Below are 23,751 nucleotides of genomic sequence, written 5' to 3'. Positions count from 1 at the left end.
ATAGTGAATGTATCACTTCACTTAAATAATGAGACCTTCTCATAGCAGGAGTAAACTGTCGGTGAGATCAGTCGATTGTTTTGACACTGACTATTCTAAAGCTGCTTAGCCCTCCATCTCATCCACATCTCCCTCATCCCTTAGCAAATCTGTCAATCCCTCTCTTTCTAAGCCTCTCTGCTAATTCCTCTTCATGCTGAGAACAGACAAGTTTTAATAACGAGTACAAGGTCATGCTGCTTGTCTTAAAGACTGAATCCTTTTAGTACTGAAGAGGATGAAGTTGCCGGTGTGTTTGTGCAGGATCAGTGATCCTTTATGGTAAGCGGAAAAAAACTATTTCCATGGTGAGTTTTTGTCAGGGACATACCGCATATAACGCTTATAGAAGGCTTGTGAGTGTTTGTGCACATTTCAGTTGGATATATATATATATATATATATATATATATATATATATATATATATGTGATACCGATCACTCTGTGTGTGTCTATGTATGTATGTATGTATGTTGGAGGTGTGTAAGCATGCTAATAAGTAACAGCTGAGTAAAGCCACTTAAACAGAGCTATAAGGAACGGACACACACACACAGACACACAGACACACACACACACCTCTCCTTCTCCTTTCTCTCTTTACATCTGAGTTACATTCTTTGTCTGTATCTGTTCCCTTTCTTCCATTAATGCTGACTTTTCTCTTTCACCCCCTCCTACTTCTTTCTCTCTGTTATCTCTTGGGCTAAGGGATTTGTGGTTTCTGAAAGCTTTTTGTATGTTTCCCATCTCTCTTACTCTCTTTGTCCGAGGAGAAAATACATCCGCATGAAACAAGAGACAAGTGTGTGTGTGTGTGTGTGTCTGAGAAAAAAAAGTCTACTTGACAAATTTTCCTAAAATCTGATAACTAAATGTCAAAGTAAATTAGTGAATGTGTGTGAATAAAAAAAGCACAGTGACTAAAATGACTGTTTTCTTATTTTTATATTGTTTTCATTAATTGCCTTCATGCCTTGTAACAACTTATCATTTGCAAACAAACTCAGAAAAGCCTCATTCTGGTCTCATTGCTCTTGGCATAAATAAGATTGGTATTAGTATTTAAACCCTTAAAGCATACAGTTTAGGACACTAGGCACCTCTTGGTGTAGGCATGAAACAGAATGACAAATTCATACATTTTAGTGACATTATTTATACCAATACAGGACAATGTTAATATCGTAGATTTTCTAATCACTGTAAACCAGCACACCACTAATCACAAAGTAATATGCATTTCAGCAGCATAAACCCAGAACCCAGTCTTGGAGCACTTCCTCTTTCAGTGACACCACATACTTTTTGTACATGACCTTCAGTAAGCCTTAAACTAAATCACTTCTTGGTGATTTATGCTAACTTTGTTCATCATGTTTTTACAGGAGACATATATTCACCATTTAGAACAGTAGTTTTCACTCCCAGTCTTGCACTTTTGGACCTCATACAATGTATCAGGCAGCAAAGGGTTTAACAATTACCTTATTCTTTGAATTATGTGTGTCAGAACAGAGATATTGCTAATCACAGCACAGAAATCATGCATTTTTCTTTCAAAATCATAGATAAAGACTAACTATTCACAACTGTCCTTTTACTACAGAGATCCTGCAAACCCGCTAGGCTTGAGAGTGAAAAAAATTGAGGGAAAAAATGTGGCCTACCTACACAAAGTACACAAAGGCACTCATGGTGCACTGGTCAAGGGGATATTAAGGAACAGCAAAACATTCTGCAAGGGTTTTTTAATTTAAAAAAAAAAAAAAAAAATTAAGAGGTGCCTAAAGTCCTAAACTGGGCTTTAACACACAGCAGTTAAATACAAAAACATACATGTGATTAGCACATTTCATATGACCACAGCTGTAGCATATTCAAGTTAATGACATTACAAATGTCATGTAATGGTAACTTCAACATCATCCTTCAGATCATAAATAATAAGAGAATTCCTAAAACAGACAATTCAGCTCGGTAGCTTCCATCAGGCAGAGTGGGTGTATAGATTACAATAATTCTTCACATGGTTAGTACATGAACACTAATTTAAAAAAAAAATGCTGTAGTGTTTTCAAGGAACTGTTAGATCCTCTTAGTGCAATGGTGCAGTCATTAAAATAATACCAAATATTCACCCTGAAGAAAGAAAAAGAATAAAAATTACTGCTGTCTACAGAAAAAAACAACAAACTGGGAATGTGAGACTATTCATCCAGGTGTGTAGATATGCCATAAAATTTTCTTAAGCATGTGGAGGTTTTGTACTGTGTGAAAGCAGAGCACAAATAAAACTAAAATGGCGTTATTACAGCACCCCCTTATGGAATTTAGTATGTTGGTGACAAGATTCTGTATTCTATGCATGTGTGCAATTCTTATACAAAATTTATTAACAGTATGACAATCATGCTTACTGACTATATTATGCTGTTAATTGTTTCCCATAGACCTGAAGTGAAAGTGCATCAAAAACAATTGGTGACTGAATTTTTGTACCATGTCTGGAAAGGATGTGAATACAAATTAAAAAGCACCGCAAGACTTTTGCTCTGAATTCTCAATTACTGATTTATTAGGTCCCAAAATGTCATAATATATGGCAATTTTTGATTTAATGCTAACTAATTTAATATAGCAAGATATAGTTATGCCTATTTATAATAACCGATTAGGAATAAGTTTGTGTTTATAAGGTCATATGAACCGAGAATGGATGTGTGTGTGGATGGGTATGTTGAAGCAGAGCCCTATTGTGAAGGACAGACAACAGTCTCTGTCTCCGTCTTTATCTCTCAGGCCTCTTGATGCTTTAGTCTGCAAATGCACTGATATCGACAGCATTCACAAATGCACTTATTCTAACATTTATGATATTACATTACATCAAAACACAACGAATCAGTCAAGACTAAATTCTACTCGACACCTCTGTTGCTCTCGTGTTGAGGCAAATTTCCAGTTATGCAGTCAAACACAGTCCATGGATTATAGGTGTGTGAGGGTAGGTGTCTGTCAGATAGTGTCTCAACTGTGCCAAATAATCTGCTAGACTCCTACCACCATTGATGACACTGTCAGAGTCTTCGATATGAGTACATGTTATGTGCGAGATTAAAATATTCAGGGCCACTGGAATTCGGTGTCAGTATGGTGTCAGTAGGTTTGCACACAGTCATCGGTAAAACCACTGGATCCAATGTTCAGCTCAATAAATATTTACTTAAAACAAACAACTATTTTCAGCCCAATCCTTCAATCTAGTCATCCGTCCACCTCAGCAAGCCATCCTAATATCTTTCTCATTCGTCATTCTTTTACATGGCTTAATGCTTTTTTTCATCACTCACTGTATATCAGCAGTTTTCCCAGACTATTTACCACCAGTCTGACTCTGTCCCCCTACTCTCTCTCCCTGCTACCATTCCTTTCCGCTCTCTCTCTCTCTCTCTCTCTCTCTATGTGAAGTTCTGCAGGGGTTGGCTGACCCGTAGGCAGGTCCAATAGAGTGCTCTGGCTAAGGTCACCACGACCAGTAGCAGCATGGCCACCCAAGCAGCATAGATCCCGCCATACACTTGTGCCTTAGACCATGTCCCCGCCTGCAGGGAAAGTGAATTATTAAAAAGAAGGAATATCAGAGAAGAGGAAAAGCAAAGAGAAGAAGGCCAGAGCATTCATGTCTGTTTACACTCACAATCAATCCAGCAGCTGAGATGCTGAACAGCAAGCACAGGAGGAAACACCATAGACTCCGCCTCCTTGGGTATGTCTGGCCAATTGAAGAACTGCAGCAGGAGAGATTCAGTGTTAAATCAATAAATGTTGGTGGCGATTTCCAGCCAGATATGCTGTAGGTGAGACTAAAAAAAACACATAAAAAGCTAAAGCTTTTCAACAAAACTTGAGTCCTCTAGTGAGCAGATGTGAGGACCCTGATGGGACACACGTGAACGAACAGGAAGCAATATGCCAGTCGATTGGCCTGGTTAATCAGTGACAATCCAGAGCCATGGCCAAGGAGCAGACAAACAGGCTACCCTGACCATCTGCTAGCTGCCTTGAGTCGCCACTCATGTTCCACCATACTGAGACTGTGTCTGTTCCCTGAGCTAAACAAAAATGTAGAAATACTCAGAAAGTTGGTTTTACTAACCTAATTAACATAAAATTAGATCACACTGAATGTGCAGCCCGTACCTTTGATCTGAAGCTAGGACTGCTAAATATTAGATCCCTTATGTCTAAAGCGTAAGTGAAACTATTACTGATCAAGGATTTAATGTACTGTGTCTAAGAAACTTGGATTAGACAAAATGAGTATGCAACATTACATGAAGATAGCCCCATTGGATACAGCTATATACATTGCCCTCATAAAAATGGCACAGGAGCAGGTATTGCCATTATTTATAACAATATACCTGGACATTGTACTGTAATGACTTTAATACTCACATTTGGACTAAATATAGAAAACATAGCTCATAATACCCCATTCTGAAGCCATCTCAGATCATTAACTCTTCTCATTTAAAATGTGTCTTAGTCATACGCACTTTAGCAATGCTACCAAATCAAGCATATAGTCATGGTCAACTACTGTACATAAATTTTTTATTTTTTTTTAATCTCCCAGAGCTGTCTACCTTGATTAGTTCACTGTCTAACCCAACAGAACTTGATCAAGACTGGATGCTTAGTGTAAATATTTTACTACACTCTAGATAATGTAGCCCCACTTAAAAGAAAAATACTAAAATACTAGAAAAAGACTGGCACCCTGGTATAATGAACACACAAGCACCTTAAAAAGACCACTTTAAAGTTAGAATGTAAACGGCATCAAACTAAATTGGTAGTATTCCAAATTGCCTTCTTAGCTATAGAAAGGCTCTTAGCTTTCCTAGACCAGCATCTCTCTCCACCCTAATAGAAGATATCAAAACTAATACTAGATTCTTACTTAATACAGTAGCAAAGTTCAGTAGGAATAAGACCACCACAAAAGCATAGAAACAAATGTATGTAAAATGGATGTAAAAAGTCTACACACCCCTGCAGATTTTTGTGAAGTAAAAAATGAAACTAAGATAAATCATGTCAGAACTTTCCCCACCTTTAATATGAAATTGCAGTATACAAGTAAAGTATACAATGTACACAAATGAAGTGACAATAAAACAATCAGAAACTTGTTTAGGGAAAAAAGAAAAATAAACTTACAATAACCTAGTGGCATAAGTGTGCACACCCTTAAACCAATACTTTGTTGAAACACCTTTTGATTTTATTACACCACTCAGTCTTTTCAACTTAGCAATATTTTCCCACACTTTCATTCTACAGCTGTCAAATTGTGAGGGCATCTACTGTGCACAGCTCACTTCAGGTCACCCCACAGATTTTTAGTTGGATTCAGGTTTGGCCTCTGGCTAGGCCATTCAAAAACACCTTTTAAATCAACAGGTATTTGTAGCTATTCATGATTCCCTCCACCTTGATAAAAGCCCCAGTTTTGGCTGAAGAAAAGCAGCCATGAAGCATGATGCTGCCACCACCATGCATCACCTTGGGTATGGTGATCTCTTGGTAATGTCACTGTGATGCTCCATTTTCTCCAATTGTTGATGTTGGCCTTCACAGTGTTCCATGGTAGGAAATTCTTTACATCTAATGTTTTGGATCTTGTACAGGCTTTGTAAGCTCTTTGCGGACCATGGCTTCGGCAATCAGACAAAACCAAGATGATGTCAAGAAAATCCTACAGAAACAGCTGGTCTTTATTTGAGGTTAATCAGAGTAATTTCATTGATGACAGCTGTATGATAATTACTTTTGAACATGAGATTGAATTTGATTGGTTCATTCTGAACACAGCCAGATCCCCAATTACAAAACGGTGTGCACACTTATGGAACCAGGTTATTGTAACTTTTTTATTGTGTAAAGGACATTAGACAGTGAATGCTGAGTAGCTTCCTCCTACTTAATTCTGACAAATCAGAAATACGTCTACTAGGACCACAGGTAGGTAGAAGTCAGCTTTGTGATTATGTAGTTACTGATATGCAGCAGTGAAAGACTTTGGTGTGATTATTCACTCCAGTCTCTCATTTGAAGATCATGTACATAATATTACTAGGATAGCTATTTTCATCTCAGAAATACTGCCAAGATAAGAAATTTAATGTCACTACATGATGCAGAAAAACTTCATCAAAAAAACTAGTTAATTTGCTACCTCTAGTTTGGACTATTGTGATGGCTTTCTGTCTGGATGCTCCCATAGGTACATAAACAAGCTTCAGTCAGTTCAGAATGCAGCAGACAGAGTACTCACTAGAACTAGAAAATTTGACCACATCGCCCCTATCTAATCCACATTGCATTGGCTAATGATTAAAAAAAATATTACTAATGACAAAAAAAAAAATGCAACTTGGGCAAACTCTTGGTCTTTTATGAACAACCATATCTGCTTCAGTTAAAAATGTGCAGGCTCTTTGTTGGTACCTAGAATAATTGAGAATACAGTAGGTGGCAGAGCTTTTTCATACAAAGCCCCACATTTACGGATTAGCGTTCCAATTATGGATTCAGACACAGTCTCGACTCAAAACCTAAGCTGAAAACCTATTTGTTTAGTCAAGCCTTTTGTTAATAGCTTCTCTTTTAGATAAACGTGCACATCTGGAGGGTTCATGGGCATAGAGTGCTCTGGTAAACTGAGACGTTTGGGTCTCAGTTGGATAGTCTAATGACTGCACTTGCTAAAAACAGTCTATGCTTCAGAAGTCATCTCATTCATTATACAGTCCATAACTTGGACAATCCATAACGTAACTACTATAGACTTAAAGCTAAATGAAATAAAATGACCTTGATGCTCATACTGAAAATCTTTTCAACAAATTTAGCACCATTTGACTCTATAGCGTACAGTTGTAGAAGAGTAACGCTTTATAATCTCACTATCCAGTGTCACCCAGAAGAGGCTGGGTTCCCTTTTGAGTCTGGTTCCTGCCAAGGTTTCTTCCTCATGTCTTCTCAGAGGTTTTTCCTTGCCACGGCCGCCTTTGGTTTGCTCATTAGGGATAAATCTAAATCTAAATGCGGACATCTGTAAAGCTGCTTTGTGACAATGTCCATTGTTAAATGCGCTATATAAATAAAATTGAACTGAATCGAATTGAATAACTGGACACTCACACTTTTCTGCAGTGGGGACATCGGGCCAGTGTCCTGTCAGTAAACTCTGTCCACTGCAAAGTTAAGACAACAATAACTGTTATTATTGAACATGATGATGATGGTAAAAAGGAATGTACAGCTGTAGCACAATACAAAAAAAATTATGGGGATGACAATGATATTGTTGAAGGTTTATAATAATAAAACAAATGGTGAATATCACTGTTGCTGATAATTAAGAGCATCAACCACACCATAATTTACTGAATTACACAGTGACAAATAGCTGAAAAAAAGGCATACTGTTATTTACATCACCTACACTGTGTGTTTATTGGGAGTCTTTTAGCAGAAACAGAAGGAAATGTGTGTGATCCTGCAGGATTAAACTGGCCATTACAATGAACCACAGCTGTTTAAAGCCTCACACTTTATATTATTATATATAAAAATATATATTAATATATTATAATACAATATCATTATTGTAGTTTTCTATAAATAAAATCCATTATACAATAATGCAGTCATATTGCTGTGCATGAAGCAAACATGAAATGCAGGTAGAAAAACTTGCTTGTGTTTATTTATACTAGCTGTTCAGTGCAAGAGTTTATCAGAGAAATTTTTATTAAAGACACCAGTCTGAGAAAATACCAGCATGAATATGTTTTAAACTGAGATTTTTACAGAGCATTTTTCATCAATTTCTGTGGTGAGCAGCTTTAGGGTTTTTAACAGACTACTCTTTCAGAAAGCAGTATCAGAGCACAGTTAGTGGGAGGACTACTCGGTAGCATGTATCTGCATACCATGTTTACCTCTGATCCCCTTCTCTAAATCATGACACAAAGATGCAAATACACGAGCTCCTGATCATGTAGTACATTGCGTTTTTGCCCTGAAAAGTCAGCACATCATTGGCCAATGTTTCAGCTATGATCTGCTGTGTTCTCTCCTCACAAAAACATTATTTGAGTCTGGATAACGTAATTATGACTGCATGTTATGCTAGCATGAAGTTTATATGGTGACTTCATACTGGATTTATTTTCTCAATGCATAGAGTTGAGATGCTGCCGCAGACGGCAACCTCAGTGTGTTGCTCCTACCTGTTATGCTTTTTTGTTAATGTGGGCTATGGCATGGAAAACTCAGTAACTTGGAACAAGGAACACGTACTGATGCTCAATTTGGCCTTGCCAAATACAGGCTGGAGAAAGAGATCAAAGCAGCAAAGAAAAATACTCAGACAAGCTTAGAAGCCACACTGTTTCCAACAACCCAACGTCAGTCTGGAAAGGCCTCCAGGAGATTACAACTACAAAAAAAGAACTCTCCTTCTCCTGATTGACTGTCAGCTCACCAACAACCTGAATGCGTTCTATTATAAAGTTGGAAATGCAATGGAAACTCTCGTGCCCTCCTCCACAACCCTGTCTCTCGCGCCTTTCCCCCTTCTCATTTCACTATCAACGAGCAGGATGTCTTCAGGCTCTTCAAGAGACAAAAGGTAAGAAAAGGTCCAAGCCCAGATCTAGTCTCACTCTCAATCATTGGCACTCTGCTCTGTTCCCAAATGCTTCAACACTTCTACCATCATCCCAGTCCTCAAAAATTCAAATTACAGGACTGAATGACTACAGGCCAGTCACCCTGCTCCACTTGCTACAGCATCTTGACAGTCCAGGGACCTATGCAAGAGAGCAGTTTGTGGATTTCATCTCTGCTTTTAAAACCCTAGTGCCAGAGCTCCTTCAGATCAAACTGTTCCAGCTATTTGTGCCAGATTGCATCTGCTGGTGGATCAGGGATTTCCTGGCAAATAAGAGACAGCAGATGCAGCTAGGAAAACACATATCGGACACCTGGATCCTCAGTATGGGAATACCACAAGGCTGTGTGCTCTCTCCCCTTCTTTTCTTTATTTTTGATTTACTGTCTGTGATGACGAATGTAGTGGCTGCTATAATGGTGTTGCCACAATATTATGTGATACAAATTATGATACTGTTAATGAGGATAGTACCAAGAACGTGTTGCTACAGTGGCCACATGACACTCGGGCCCCAGAAGGCTGAGGGTCTGGACTAGCTGGCCCGGGGTGTACTGGTCCCAAATTAATGATCCTCTTACTGCAACACACATAGACACATAAAATATGTATTAAAAACTGTCCAGTAAAAATACGTTCATTAATTTTGTTATGCTGTTTTACATTATTTAGCATTTTCCCATAATTCTCATATACATTCACCATCAATTTTATTGAGAACACTTGTACACCTGCTCATTCATGTGATTATCCAATCATGTGGCAGCAGTGCAATGCATTAAAACGGGCACATACAGGTCATGAGCTTCAGTTAATGTTCAAATCAAATATTAGAAGGGGGAAAAATGTGATCTCAGTAACTTTGACCATGGCATGGTTGTTGGTACAACAGACTGGCTTGAGTGTTTCAGAAACTGCTGATCTCCTGGGATTTTCACACACAACAGTCTCTAGTGCAGATGCATTTAAAACTTTCCACATAAAGCCCACTTCCCAGTTTTTTTCAGAAGTTAAGATGCCAGTATTTGGGGGGGGGAGAGAGCCCTCCCTAAGTTCAGAGCAGTTAAAGAACATTTAAAGAACATTTAAAATATTCTTCTGTAGTTTTAGTCTACAGTCTAAGAACTGTAGGCTGTGTTTGATATAACAGGGTCACTAAAATTCCAATGTAGAAATTCAAATTAAAATGTCCCTCCCTTCTGTTTTTTTAAATCACACACTAAAAAACAAATACATGACAAGTAAATACAGAACAATTACATGATTTGTTAGAAGAAGAGGAAAAGGAAAAATCTCTTAACATTCGTAGGCATGCTTTAACTGTTGTCTGAAATGGGATTTTGTCACTGTCTCACCAGTAAGGGCGTGGACAGGCGATGCGCTGAGACGTGACCTTGCAGATGAGCAGACAGTTACAGGGACAGCGCACATACTTCTTCCCAGCTGGAGCATTCTTTATGGGCTGGGGGGGGGGTAAGAGTGAAGGGCAAAAAAGAAAAAAAAAAAAAAGATGAAGTATTAGGAAGACTGTGTGAGAGAAAGAGAGGGAATAGACTTAATTTCAGTAGCAGTTGATATTCAAAAAATGAAGTCCAACTGCTACTTATTTCACCCCATCCTGCTCATTGGAATAGAAAGTAAACAGCACATTGTTGCTTTGGGTAGTATGAACAGCACCAATGACTGAGACTACTATCTTTTAATTACACAATTTCTTCCAGTGCGTGTGCATATAATATTGCACATTGTGTGACGCAGTATGAGCAAACCATCAGGAATTAAAAAAAAAAATAAAAAATTCTGTTAGCTCAACCAGACACCATTAGTTCCTATTGGCACCAATCTTCAGCAGGTCCCAAAGACCATATAACTAGGACCTTTAGTACTGCATTGGTATGAGCTTTTATGCGGTTTCATGGACTTACTGTCGCTTCGTTGCACACACCACACTTGACTACGTGCTGGTGGATCTTGCCCTCAACACTGATAAGAGACTGACACACGCGGCAGCTAATCACAGGGGCACTGCCACTCTCAGGTGATGTCAGGGGTGAGTAGGGTGGAGGATCCTCGCCCAAAAGCACAGAGGGCTGAGATGGGCTTGGAAATGGCGGGAAACCTGAGGGACAGAGATTTGACTTAACATTTCTTCATTTCATCACTATGGTGTAAAGACTATTGTAACATTAGAAGCAAAATGTATTGTTACACAAGATATTAATAATAAAAAAAAATCCACACATAAAAAAAAAAATTAGAAAAGACAGTAAACCTATCTTACATACATAACATCTGTTTGTGTGCTATACCTTTAATTTGTCAATTTGTAAATTGCTGAAGTGAAAAAAAAAAATTTTAAATCATTAATCAAAATTAGTTAAGTCCATACTTGCTCTGAAAAAGTAGATTCCTCTTTATCTCAAATCAAGTAAGAGCATACAAGGGTTTAAAAAATGCTTCTCCTAAGCAGCCTATTTTAAAGACATCCAGAGATAAACATGCGCGCACACGCAAACACATAGGCACACACACCTTTAAAACAGCACTTCCCGGCTGATTCAATCCAAGTATAAAGAAATCAGCACAATGATTTTGAAGTTTACAGCAGTTTGAGCCCCTACTCGGTGGTGGAGAATGTAGGATTCAAAATCACCTCTAGTACCTAATAGTAGAATCGAATATTATATATATATATATTATTTATATATACATATTATTTATATATATACACATATACACACACACACACATACAGTCAGGTCCGGAAGTATTTGGACAATGACGGAGTTTTTGTGATTTTGCCTTTATAGGTATTTTATTTCAAATCCATTGTGGTGGTGTATAAAGGCAAAATCACAAAAGCTCCGTCATTGTCCAAATACTTCCGGACCTGACTGTGTGTGTGTGTGTGTGTGTGTGTGTGTGTGTGTGTGTGTATGTATGTATGTATGTAATTACACATATATATATATATATATATATATATATATATATATATATATATATATATATATATATATTTATATATATATTACATACATACACACACACACACACACACAGTGAATATATACAAAGTCTACACATCCCTTTTAAAATGGCATGAGGAAAAAATAATGTGACAGAAAAAATAAATACAAGCAAGATAAATCGATAATTACAACATATAAAAATTAAGTGAAAAACAATCAAACATTTTATGGCACACCCTTTTATATTGGGGACGTGACTGTGTTCAGAATGAACCAATCACATTCAATCTCATGTTCAAAAGTAATTATCATACAGCTGTCATCAATGAAATTATTCTTAACCCTTTGGGGGGGGGGTTTTCTTGACATCTTCTTGGTTTTGTCTGACTGCTGAGGCTATAGTCCGCAAAAAGCTTACAAAACATAAACAGTATCTCACTTGTCGAAAGATATCGATCAAAAGAGGGGTATAAAAGAATTTCCAAATCATTAGATGTACCACGGAACACCATGAAGGCCATCATCAACAAATGGAGAAAATGGGGCACCACAGGTCTTCCCCCCCATTACCAAGAACAGGAGGTCCTTCCAAAATTTACAAAAGGACAAGAGAATAACTTACCAGGGAGGCTGCCTGAAGACCTATGGCAACATTAAAGGAGATGCAGGAATATCTGACAAGTACTGATTACTCTCTGCATGTGACAACAATCTCTTGTATTCTTCACATGTTTGGGCTATGGGGTAGGGTGGCTAGATGGAGCCCTTGTTACGGTCTGAAGAGACCAATTCCAAAAGGTAAAATAATAATTCCATAATTCCAAAAAGTATGTTTGGCGCAAAAACAAAGCACACCACTAAAAAGAATGCCATACCCACAGTGAAGCATGGCGGTGGCAGCATCATGCTTTAGGGCTGCTTTTCTTCAGCCAGAACTGGGGCTTTTATCAAGGTGGAGGGAATCATGAATAGCTACAAATACCAGTCGATTTTAATGCAAAGCCTTCAGGTGTCTGCTAGTAAGCTGAAGATGAAAAGGAATTTCCCCTTTTAGCACAACAATGACCCAGAGCATATATCCAAGTCAACAAAGGAATGGCTTAACCAAAAGATGATCAATGTTTTTGAAAGGCCTAGCCAGAGCCCAGACCTGAATCCAAATAAAAATCTGTGGGGTGACCTGAAGCAGGTTGTGCACAGGAGATGCCAACATTCAGAAACCATGTGGGGGAAAATAAGTATGCCGTATAATTCAGTAACATGTAGAACCACCTTTAGCAACAGTAACTTGAAGTAAACTTTTTCTGAGTTAATCAGTCTCTCAACATCATTTTGGAGAAATTTTGTCCCACACCTCTTTATAACATTGCTTCAGTTCATTGATGGCATTGTTTGAGGGCATTCATGTATGCACAGCTCTCAAGATCCCACCACAGCATCTCAATGGGGTTGAGGTCTGGACTTTGACTTGGCCATTCCAACACCTTCAATTATTTTTTTCTTCTTTAGCCATTCAGATATTGATTTGCTGGTGTGCTTGGGATCATTGTCCTGTTACATGAGCCAATTTCAGCCCAGCTTAAGCTGCTGGACAGATGGCCTCACATTTGTCTCAAGAATATTTGGGTATAAAGCAGAGTTCATCGTTTTATCAATGACTGCAAACTTCCCAGGTCCTGTGGCTGCAAAACAAGCCCAAATCATCATTCCTCCACCACCATGCTTGACAGTTGGCATGAGATGTATATGGTGATACGCTGTGTTTGGTTTTTGCAAACATGGTGCTGTGCATGATGACCAAATCTCCACCTTGGTCTCATCAGTCCAAAGGATGGTGCTCCAGAATGTTGTGTTCAGATGAAATTTTGCAAACCTAAGTCAGGCTGCAATATTCTTTTGCAAAGAAGAAGCTTTTTCCTAGCCATCCTTCTGAAAAAGCCATACTTGTTCAGTCTTTTTCTGGTTGTGCTGTCATGACCATACACATTTAATGCGCTTACAGAGGCCTGTAGGTCACATGATGTAGCTCTTGGTTTTTTGTTTTTTTTTCTTTATATTTCTGAGCATTAAACAGTCTGACCTTGGAAAGAATTTGCTGGGACGCCCACTCCAGGGAAGACTGGCAATTGTCTTGAAGGTTCTCCATTTGTAAACCATCCTTCTCACAACCCTGAAGTGTGAATTTCAAATTGTTTGGAGATGGCCTTGTAACCATTCCAGATTGATCAGCAGCAACAATTGCTTCTCTGAGGTCATGGCTGATGTCCTTTCTTCTTGGCTTGATGTAGAAACACAACTGAGTGCTCCAGAACACCAAACTGCCAAAAGTTCTGATATCAAAGAGGTAGTCACACTTCTTGATGATTAACTAATCTTGTGCATTTCATTAGTAACACCTGGCTGTTAATTGCTCACTTAATGATTTGTGGAAATAGGATTGGTGTTCTTATTTTTTCCCGCCTGGTTGGGAAATGTTTTGGGACATATTGAAATCTGTTGTGTGTGTGTTTTTTTTTTTTTTTTTTTTTTTGTCGTCTAGGTTATTTGTTTATAGAAGTTAGAGAGGACCACACAACTGTTATTTAGGCCCTGAAAAAACACACTTTTTAAAATAAAAAGTTATGCACAATCAGGTCAGTATCAATATTTGGCTGTCTACTACGATATATTGGAGTTGAAATTAGGGACCAAATTAATCAGACAAACTAACAATAATAAATCAAATTGTCATTTTTAATAATTGGTTACAAATCCTTTGTAGTCAATGACTGCTTGAAGTCTGGAACCCATAGGCATCATTAGATGCTGACAGCTAAATAGCATATATACAGTGAATATACCGTATACATAATATATACACTGCCTGGCCAAAAAAAAAAAGTCGCACAATCTAATATTTTGTTGCACTGCATTTAGCTTTGACTACGGCATGCATTTGTCCTGGAATTGTTTCAACAACCTTATGCAACTTCACAACATTTATTTCCATCCAGAGTTGCATTAATTTTTGGCTGAGATCTTGCATTGAGGACAGGAGAGTCTAACCACTCCGTAAATTCTTCTCCAGTACATCCCAAAGACTTTCAATGGGGTTAAGGTCAGGACTCTGTGGTGGCCAATTCATGTGAAAATGATTCTTCATGCTCCCTGAACGACTCTTTCACAAGTTAAGCCTGATGAATCTTAGCATTTTCATCCTGGAATATGCCTGTGCCATCAGGGAAGAAAAAGTCCATTGACAGGATAACCTGGTCATTCAGTACATTCAGGTGCTCAGCTGACTTCATTTTATTGCCGCACAATGAGGCTGAGCCTAGACCTGACGCAACCAGTTGACGCAACCCCAGATCATAACACCTGCCTCCAGAGGTTTGTACAGTAGGCACTATACATGACGGGTGAATCACGTCATGCATTTCCCTTCTTACCCTGACATACCCATTGCTTTGGAATAGGGTAAATCTGATTTTATCAGACCACATGACCTTTTTCCATTGCTCCACAGTCCAGTCTTTATGCTACCTAGCAAACTGAACTCATTTTTCCGATTAGCCTCACTAACAAATGGCTTTCTTGTGGCCACACAGCTGTTTAGTCTCAATCCTGTAAGTTCTCATCACATTGTGTGTGTGGAAATGCTCTTACTTTCACTATTAAACATAGCCGTGAGTTCTCCTGTCGATTTTTTTCGATGTGACATCACCAAGCGTTTTAAAGATGTCCGATCACGATCATTCAAGATTTTTTTCCGACTACATTTCTGCTGTAAAGTTGGCGGTTCACAACTACCTTTCCAGGCTTTAATAATGCACTGGACATTTCATAACCCAGTTCCAGTGATTTCAGCAATCTCTTTAGTTGTTTTCTTTGCTTGATGCAGGCCAACAATTTTCCTCTTCAGTAACATCTTTTCCACGACCATGGGATACGTAATCTGCCATGGTTGTTTAAGAAATGAGAAGCTACACACTGCATCAGTTAAGGTTAAATGAATTGTTGCCAGCTGAAACATATTAATCACTGCAGTAATGATCCAATCATAGGCTCTTAAGTTATTTGCTTATTTAAACCCAAACAGCGACCTTTTTTTGGCCAGGCAGTGTATAATGAATATAAAACATCTACATGCCCCGTTAAAACGGCAGGGTTTTGTGATGTAAAAAATTAAACCAAGATAAATCAAGTCATGTCTTTTTCCTCCTTTAATGTGACAACCAACAAAAGTCAAGTGAAGAAACTTTTTTTTTTTTTTTTTTTATACACCCTTTTATAATGAGGGATGTGTCTTTGTTCATGTTCAAAAGTAATTATCATACACCTGTCATCAATGATGTGATTCTGATTAATCCCAAATAAAGATCAGCTGTTCTGTAGGATTTTCTTGATCTTCTTGGTTTCAACTGACTGCTGCTGGATACAAATAGATTTATTTGTAGATTGTTCACACATTCCTGAAAATTCCAGTAAAATATTTGCATCCTACTCTTGCTCCTGTGTGTAAATTTACGCATAAGAATACTAACTAATGTAAGCCTGAACTGATCAGCTTCAAATCGTATCATTTACGTGGATTTCTCCACTTTTATATATGAATTAAGCTGTCAAGTTTAAATAGATTATCTAGCTATTTCAATCACACGCACAAATTTCAGAATGAAAATTAAGAAACCCAGTTGTGCCATATGAATGGCATTAACTATGGAAATAATAAATATGAAAAGAATAAAGAAAACAAGCCAACACAAAACCATAAATTAAGATGAATAAGACCAGTCATTCAAAAGAAGAATGCCATTCAAGAATGCTTAAATGGACTAGCTGGCCAAGTGTGAAAAATGTATTTACTCTATTTACTCCTTACATTAGTTTGGAATATACTATTAATAGATAGTTTGCAATCACTGTCACTCATCCATTTTAGAACCTAAACAATGTTCATAGTGCCAACGGCAATGCCACAAGTCATTACTGAAAATGACAGAATTTTTACAACCTTGCAGGATAAAGGATAATGATTTACTGTAACGCAATCTCTGCCGATAAGTGACCGATCTGGTATGTCTTAAGCGGCAATGTGCTGTATACTCCCCAGTGTGCTGCATGCCAATATCAGACTTCCTGTGCCCTCCTGCTTTTCCAGCATCGCGGAGGACGCATTAGGGTGCGAGGGATTTCTGACCAGCAGTCGACAAGATGCTTTCAATTTAAAAAAAAAAAAAAAAAAAAAAAGAAGAAGAAGAAGGAGGGAAAAAAGAAAACCGTTTCATTGTGGGATGTGCTTGATCACCTGGGTACCACAGACACCCAGATACATGATTTTATGCATTGCACTGCTACCACACGATTGGCTGATTAGATAATTGCAGGAATAAGTACGTGTACAAGTGCTCCTAATAAAGTGCTCCATGAGAGTATATATTTTCTCTGTTTTCATGTCAAACCATTTTCTGTTCTCCTCAATTAATTTACAAGAAATTCACCTTTTCTGTAATTTGGCCTTAATATATGTTTATTAGCATATACGTTGCTCAAATTAACTTCCACTTCTTCTCATCCACCTTAGTTTCAGCATTCTGATGGACTGAGTCTGTTTGAAAGTTTTTGTATAAGAATTCTGGTTAACCATTTCCGGTTATTTCAGCCAACTAGCTTGTATTTGTCACAGCATCTATCGAGACGGTCATTGAACGTCCTATAGTGAACATTAATAGTTATGGATTTGTGGAAAAATGGTATTGTTTGTGCAGTCAGGGGTTACTATAGCACAAACGAAACTTTTGTTAAGCCCTATTCAGCTTGGATTAGTTTATCAGGAGGACGTCAGTAATACATTTTAGATAAAATACATTTTTATCTCCGCAGTGATAAAAATCTCACATCCAGATGACCACAGGCTGACCACACAAAATGACCATAGGAGCAGTGAGTTTCTAGCAGGCTGTGTTTTCTACAGACCCATATCGTTGTGTCACGTGATCATATGTTCACACTCCATTCACAACATGGTGTCCAAGCAGTCAGAGAGACACTGGAGTAGAGAAGAGACTCTGGCTCTTATTTCACTTTGGGATGAACCAAAGTTCCAGCAACAACTTGATAATACAATAAAACAATAATCACATAGTATAGGAGAAGCATCCATTTTTCGTTTTGTGACTCAGAAAGTGTTTAAAATCTGTGGGAGGGTCACTGATGTGTGCTACAAGAATAAATACGTCATGGAGCAGCAGTCGAATGTCTTTTTTTTCCCTAATGTGATGTGACATCTGCATAGAAAATCATGGACATGTGCATCCAGATAGGATTGAAATTATCAGACAACCACTGAGTTTGGCAAAAAAGAGGAGGTAATTCTGCCTTTCTCAGAGGAAGAGAAAAACACTGACATCTGATGGAAAAACACCAAAATCTGACAATCCTGACAGAAATAAAGTTACAGAAGAGCACCTGTAAAATAGGAAATTACCCCAGGACCCACTTAAATTTAACCCATCCAGATAGGGCTGGAGAGCAGGTGTGTTTTGACCATAAACCGTGCACCAGAGCTGAACATGCATGTGACGCACAGTACAATCTCCATCTGCCTCCTAAAAATGAAGAAACACTTCTTCTTTGGTTAATAGCTTTGAATCTAAAGAAATCACCACAGTGACCATACGTTTGCTCTTTTCACTTCAGTATTTAAGTATCAAAGTACTGTGAGTTATTGCAGTTAATGAACAATTTTTATTAAGGAAACTTGAGTGACAAGACATGGTCATGTCGTCTCCCACATACTTCTCCAGACATAAATAAATAAATAAATAAATAAATAACAGCAGTAACTCGCATTATTTTTTGTTACTTTACTACATTTAAAGACAAGTGCGGAATTGAACAGAAAGTCTCTCACAGAAGGAGGAAATACGCGCTATTACTTCCGTGTTGTGGGCGTCGCCAAATGCAAATCAGCTGTGCCGTGTTAATTCTGGGGAAATGTTTAGCCCCGTTTGCGCAAACATTTTCACACAACTTTACTGAAACACTAAATGAGGCCCACTGTTTGTAAACGTCACCCACTATTGAATAGAAAATGCGTCCTATTTGTATCTTTAAACGTGCGAATTACTGGAATCTTGGCAAACGTAAAAAAAAAAAACCCTCTAACTGCGGTGACTCGTATCGCTCTATTATACAGCCGAGAGCTTACAACCGAGAACTCCGTGTGCAACTGAGGAATTTCTATAGCTAATGCTGGTACCGTTTAACGCACTGATGACTGTAGAACAAAAAGATTACTATTATGAGCATACTTTTATTGTACTAAACTGTTTAATTCAATAGACATTAGACAGACACCCATCTAATCGCTGCACACCGGATGCGGAAGTAGCTAGCCTCCTAAGCAATTAGCCAAAATCATCCGAGCAACCGGCATGCTCACAAATAAACATACCTTCCGCTGTGCGGTGCAAGAAACGCCGCAGTTGCACACGCAGCCAACCGCTAATTACTTCAAAACAACACGAAAACTAACAATATAATACACAAAAAGAATCTGATTACAGGTCTACTTCTCTTTACACAGCCCCTAGCCCAGGCCTATCTATGACAGCACCGCTAGAGGCATTGGCTCTGTGGGAATACCACTAGGTTAACTATCAACACTCACTCTGCGGTTTGTTCGGTTGTGAAAACGGACTTGGTCCAGGAGAAACGCCGCCGATTCCGCTGCCGCCAGCTCCATCGCCGAGATCTGAGAGTAACGGTGAGCGCTCGCCGTCCGCCATGGCGAGAGCGAGGCACGGAGAAACGGAGCGCACACTGCCAAGCCACCGAGGAGCGCAGCTGGACGCGCTTTCGTCACATGGTTACAGGCCGGCTACCGTGGCAACGTAAGCGCATGCGCATTTTTCTGCTGCGAGCTCATCTTCGAAACGCCGGATGTGAGAATCTTTTGAACTGAACGGAATAAACTTCTGTTAAAATCTGTTTAAAAGATAAATCAGTAATCGACCTAGTAACGTAGGGGTGGTTCTTAAGGGAGAGTTAATATGGGGATGTCCCCCTTAATATGTGCTCGGTCCCTCACGTCCAGGCAGGCACCACTTTTAATGAAAAAATTCGTCACACATTCACTCTAACAGCAATTAAACGGGAATATATTAAGGCTCCATTCCCATGTGTACGCATAGTTTTTTGGCCTCCCGTCCACATGAAAACTGCGTTTTGAGAACGCCGTTTTCACTCTTTTTGTGTGAACTGGAAAAACACCCTTTATAAACGCTAATGTGCCGTTTATCCTGCGCACGTTTGTCATGGCTGCTGATTAGGTTCCTACTTAGTGGTCTCTAGTTTTTTTTTTTGTTTTTTTTTTAACTTTGATAATGTGTCTGCAGTAAATTAGGCTTTTTTAATTTATTACACTCTCGTGCTGAAGCGCCACAATATGATACGCGCTATACTGCTCCTGAATTCAATTCAATTTTACTTGTATAGCGCTTTTAACAATGAACATTGTCTCAAAGCAGCTTTACAGAACATAAGAAACAAAAAACAAGCAAACAGTCCTAGACGTTAGGCAAAATTATCCCTAGTGAGCAAGCCTGAGGCGACTGTGGCAAGGAAAAACTCCCTTATATGATATGAGGAAGAAACCTTGAGAGGAACCAGACTCAAAAGGGAACCCATCCTCATTTGGGTGAAACTGGAGAGTGTGATATGAACAATGTCCTTTCTGCATTTATGTATAGTCATGTAGAATTTTATGTATATATTAATTTGGAGGTTGTTGTCTTCCTCAAAGTCCACATAGGGTTAGCTGCGTTGCTTTGAATACCCAAGTCCTGACGAGGCAGAAACCAGCTGGAGCAGGTCCATCTCTGGATGCCTCAGGATCCTCGTAGGGTTGGCCTAGTCTACTGGAGCTGGCACAATCTCTATGTGCCTCGGGGATGGGTAGAAGAAGGGAAACAAGTGGAAAGGAATTAGCGTAGCTGCTTTTCATAATATTAGCAAGCACTAGATCATAATGTGCAATTAATCAGATGTACTGAAGTACAAGGTTATGGTGTGTGTTAAGTGTATGCCTGGCTAAAGATATATGTCTTCAATCTACGTTTGAACTGGGAGACTGTCTGAGCCCCGAACACTGTCAGGAAGGCTATTCCAAAGTTTAGGAGCTAAATACGAAAACGCTCTTCCCCCTTTTGTAGACTTTGATATTCTGGAAACTACCAGAAGTTCGGAGTTCTGAGATCTTAATTCACAACTCCAGCGCTACAAAACGTTAGATACAAATAGATGGAGACATATTCACAGCTATAGAGAGTAAATACTATCTCCACCTGATTGACTGGCGTGCTTAGGTGAGTGAGGTCAAATCGTTTTTGCGTTTTAATATGTACGGAGATCTTTTCAAAAATGCCGTCGGTGTGGGCAGGTCAGCCGATAAGTGGAATTTTGGGGACGCTCACGTGCAATCACGAGAAAACCTGCGACACCGCTGCAGGGGCAGGTCTAGGAATTTATTATAATTTTTTTTTTTCATGGGAGGCCAAAGCTAACTAGAATTTGAGTTTATCAGCTACGTCCTCTCTCCGCTGGCATTGTATTCTCGTATATTTTCAGCTAAGCCACCCTGTTAGTGTCTATTCACCCCGCCCCCTTGGTCCTCCCATTACAAAAAAAAAAAAAAAAAAAAAAATCCTACACCTGCTGCTTCTTCTTCTTCTTCTTCTTCTTTGAAGTTTAACGGCAGCTTGCATCCAAGAGCGTTGCATTACCGCCATCTTCTGGATTGTTCTCCTGCGATGTTACTCCAGTTTATTTCCTCCAGCTTGTTTTCCGAGATCATATTCTCCTCATCAAACCCGTACTAATTAAGAAATTACATATATTTTTCTTGCCTTGTCTAATCACACCACTTTGCAGAATATCTTTTATACCTGCCCCTGCCAACCCATCTCTTCCTAATTCTTCCATCATATTTCTCCTCTGTTCTTCATATCTTCTGCAACTTAAAAGTACATGTTCTATGGTTTCTAATGTCTGACAATACTCACAAAAACCTGTAGGATGCTTCCCTATAATGTGTAATGTACTATTTAACTTACTGTGTCCTATTCTTAATCTCGTCATCACTATTTCTTCTCTCCTAGCCCCTCCCCAGCTCCTCACTGTACCAACTTTATTTTGAATGGCATACAAATGTCTTCCTTTAGCTTCCCTGTCCCACTGACATTGCCATTTTCTCACGGCTTCTTTCCAAACTATACTTTTCCCTTCAGATTTTGACATCTTTATATTTACTTCAATATTCTCTTTTTAATTGCTTGTTTGGCTAATTTATCCACTCTCATTGCCCAGAATGCCTATATGAGCTGGGGTCCAGATCAGTTGAATCTCATTACATTTTTCCTTTACTCTTGTATATGTTGCCAGTATTGCATATAACAGGTCCTGATGGCTATTGGACATACCTGTCCTGAGGCTGCACAGCGCTGACAATGATCACTTCCAATTAAAACTTTTACTTATTTTGTCCTCCTTTCTAATCCATTCTAATGCCATCATGATAGGATATAACTGAACTGTATACACATTCAAATCATTCGTGGTTCATTTGCTTTCCTCACCTCCTTGATTAACTACAAAAATTGCTGATCCAGTCCTTCCTTTTTCAGGATCTGTATAAATCTGAATATAATCTCTGTTTTTATCATCCACATATCTGTAGAATTCAGCTACAAGGTCTGCACTATTGTTTATTGTTTTGATTTGATGTAATTCAAAATCAACTTCCACGGTTTCAATCTTCCAGACTGGAAAGTCGGGCCATACAACAGTTGGGCAGAACTCTTTTCCGCTCACTCCCAAATCTCTAGCTGCCTCATCTCCTATCCATCCAAAACTAAACTTATGCACCCTTTCCTTTTCCCAGCTAGCTTGCAACACTCTCTTAGTATGATGACCATCTCTATGTCCCTTTAGATTAATCCAATAATTTACCAGCAATTGTTTACGCCGAATGTCCAGTGGCATTTCTCCCGCTTCCACTTGTAGTGCACATACTGGCGATGTTTTTACTGCTCCTAAGCATAGTCTCAATGCTTTAGCCTGTATTATATCAATTCAATTCAATTCAATTTTATTTGTATAGCGCTTTTAACAATGGACATTGTCACAAAGCAGCTTTACAGATATAAATGGATCCACAAAAATATATTGTAAATATTTGAATTTATCACCGTGAATTTATCCCTAGGGTTAGTCTCGCAAGTACAGATTTGGCTGCTGATCCATACACCACACTCCCATAATCTATCCTTGACCTTATTAAACTTAGATATATATATTTCAGTGATTGATAATCCGCTCCCCATTCTAACCCTGATAAACATCTCATTGTATTTATTACTTTTTACATTTATCCTCCACATTCCTTATATGTTCTACCCATGTCAACCTTGGATCAAAATGTACTCCTAGAAAGCAAAATTTATTAACTCTCTCCAATTTACTTCCATATAGTTTTAAATTAAAGCCTTCATTGATCTTCCTCCTTGTAAAAAACATTACTTTAGTTTTTTCAGCAGAAAATTTAAAACCCCATTTTATTCCCCATTTCTCGACCTGCTGTATACCATCTTGCACTTTCTTAACTATATGTTCTACATTTCTTCCTCTTTTCCATATTACTCCATCATCCGCAAACAGGGATCTTCCCATGTCCGCTGGTACATTTACAGATATGTCATTTATCATTACTGAGAATAATGTGGGACTTATTACACTCCCCTGGGGTGTTCCATTCTCTGCTACATGCTTGCTTGACAAATCTGCTCCTATTTTAACCTGTATTGTTCTTCCTTTCAAGAAATCCTTAACCCAGTTAAAAATTCTTTTAGAACTCCCATTCTATACAACTTAATCATCAACCCCTCTCTCCATAGCATGTCATATGCTTTTTCAACATCAAAAAATACCGCTACTACCGTCTCTTTAT

The 23,751-nt window shown here is 38.6% G+C and overlaps 1 protein-coding gene across 1 annotated transcript; it reads right to left on the bottom strand.

Moving 5' to 3' along the window:
- Positions 1-970: 970 nt before the first annotated feature.
- pip4p1a (phosphatidylinositol-4,5-bisphosphate 4-phosphatase 1a) lies at positions 971-19,753 on the bottom strand. The gene is made up of 7 exons (XM_026925733.3): positions 19,417-19,753; positions 10,719-10,912; positions 10,149-10,255; positions 9,268-9,373; positions 7,257-7,309; positions 3,742-3,832; positions 971-3,646 (listed from the first exon to the last, which is right to left on the bottom strand). The coding sequence occupies exons 1-7, from the start codon at positions 19,532-19,534 to the stop codon at positions 3,503-3,505; spliced, it is 813 nt and encodes a 270-aa protein (XP_026781534.1). The 5' UTR covers positions 19,535-19,753; the 3' UTR covers positions 971-3,502.
- Positions 19,754-23,751: the final 3,998 nt, after the last annotated feature.

This window comes from Pangasianodon hypophthalmus, chromosome 21 (assembly GCF_027358585.1).
Source record: "Pangasianodon hypophthalmus isolate fPanHyp1 chromosome 21, fPanHyp1.pri, whole genome shotgun sequence".
In the NCBI taxonomy this organism is placed as follows: domain Eukaryota; kingdom Metazoa; phylum Chordata; class Actinopteri; order Siluriformes; family Pangasiidae; genus Pangasianodon; species Pangasianodon hypophthalmus.
The sequence above is the reverse complement of the archived record's forward strand: the minus strand, read 5'-3'. Positions and strand labels throughout refer to the sequence as shown.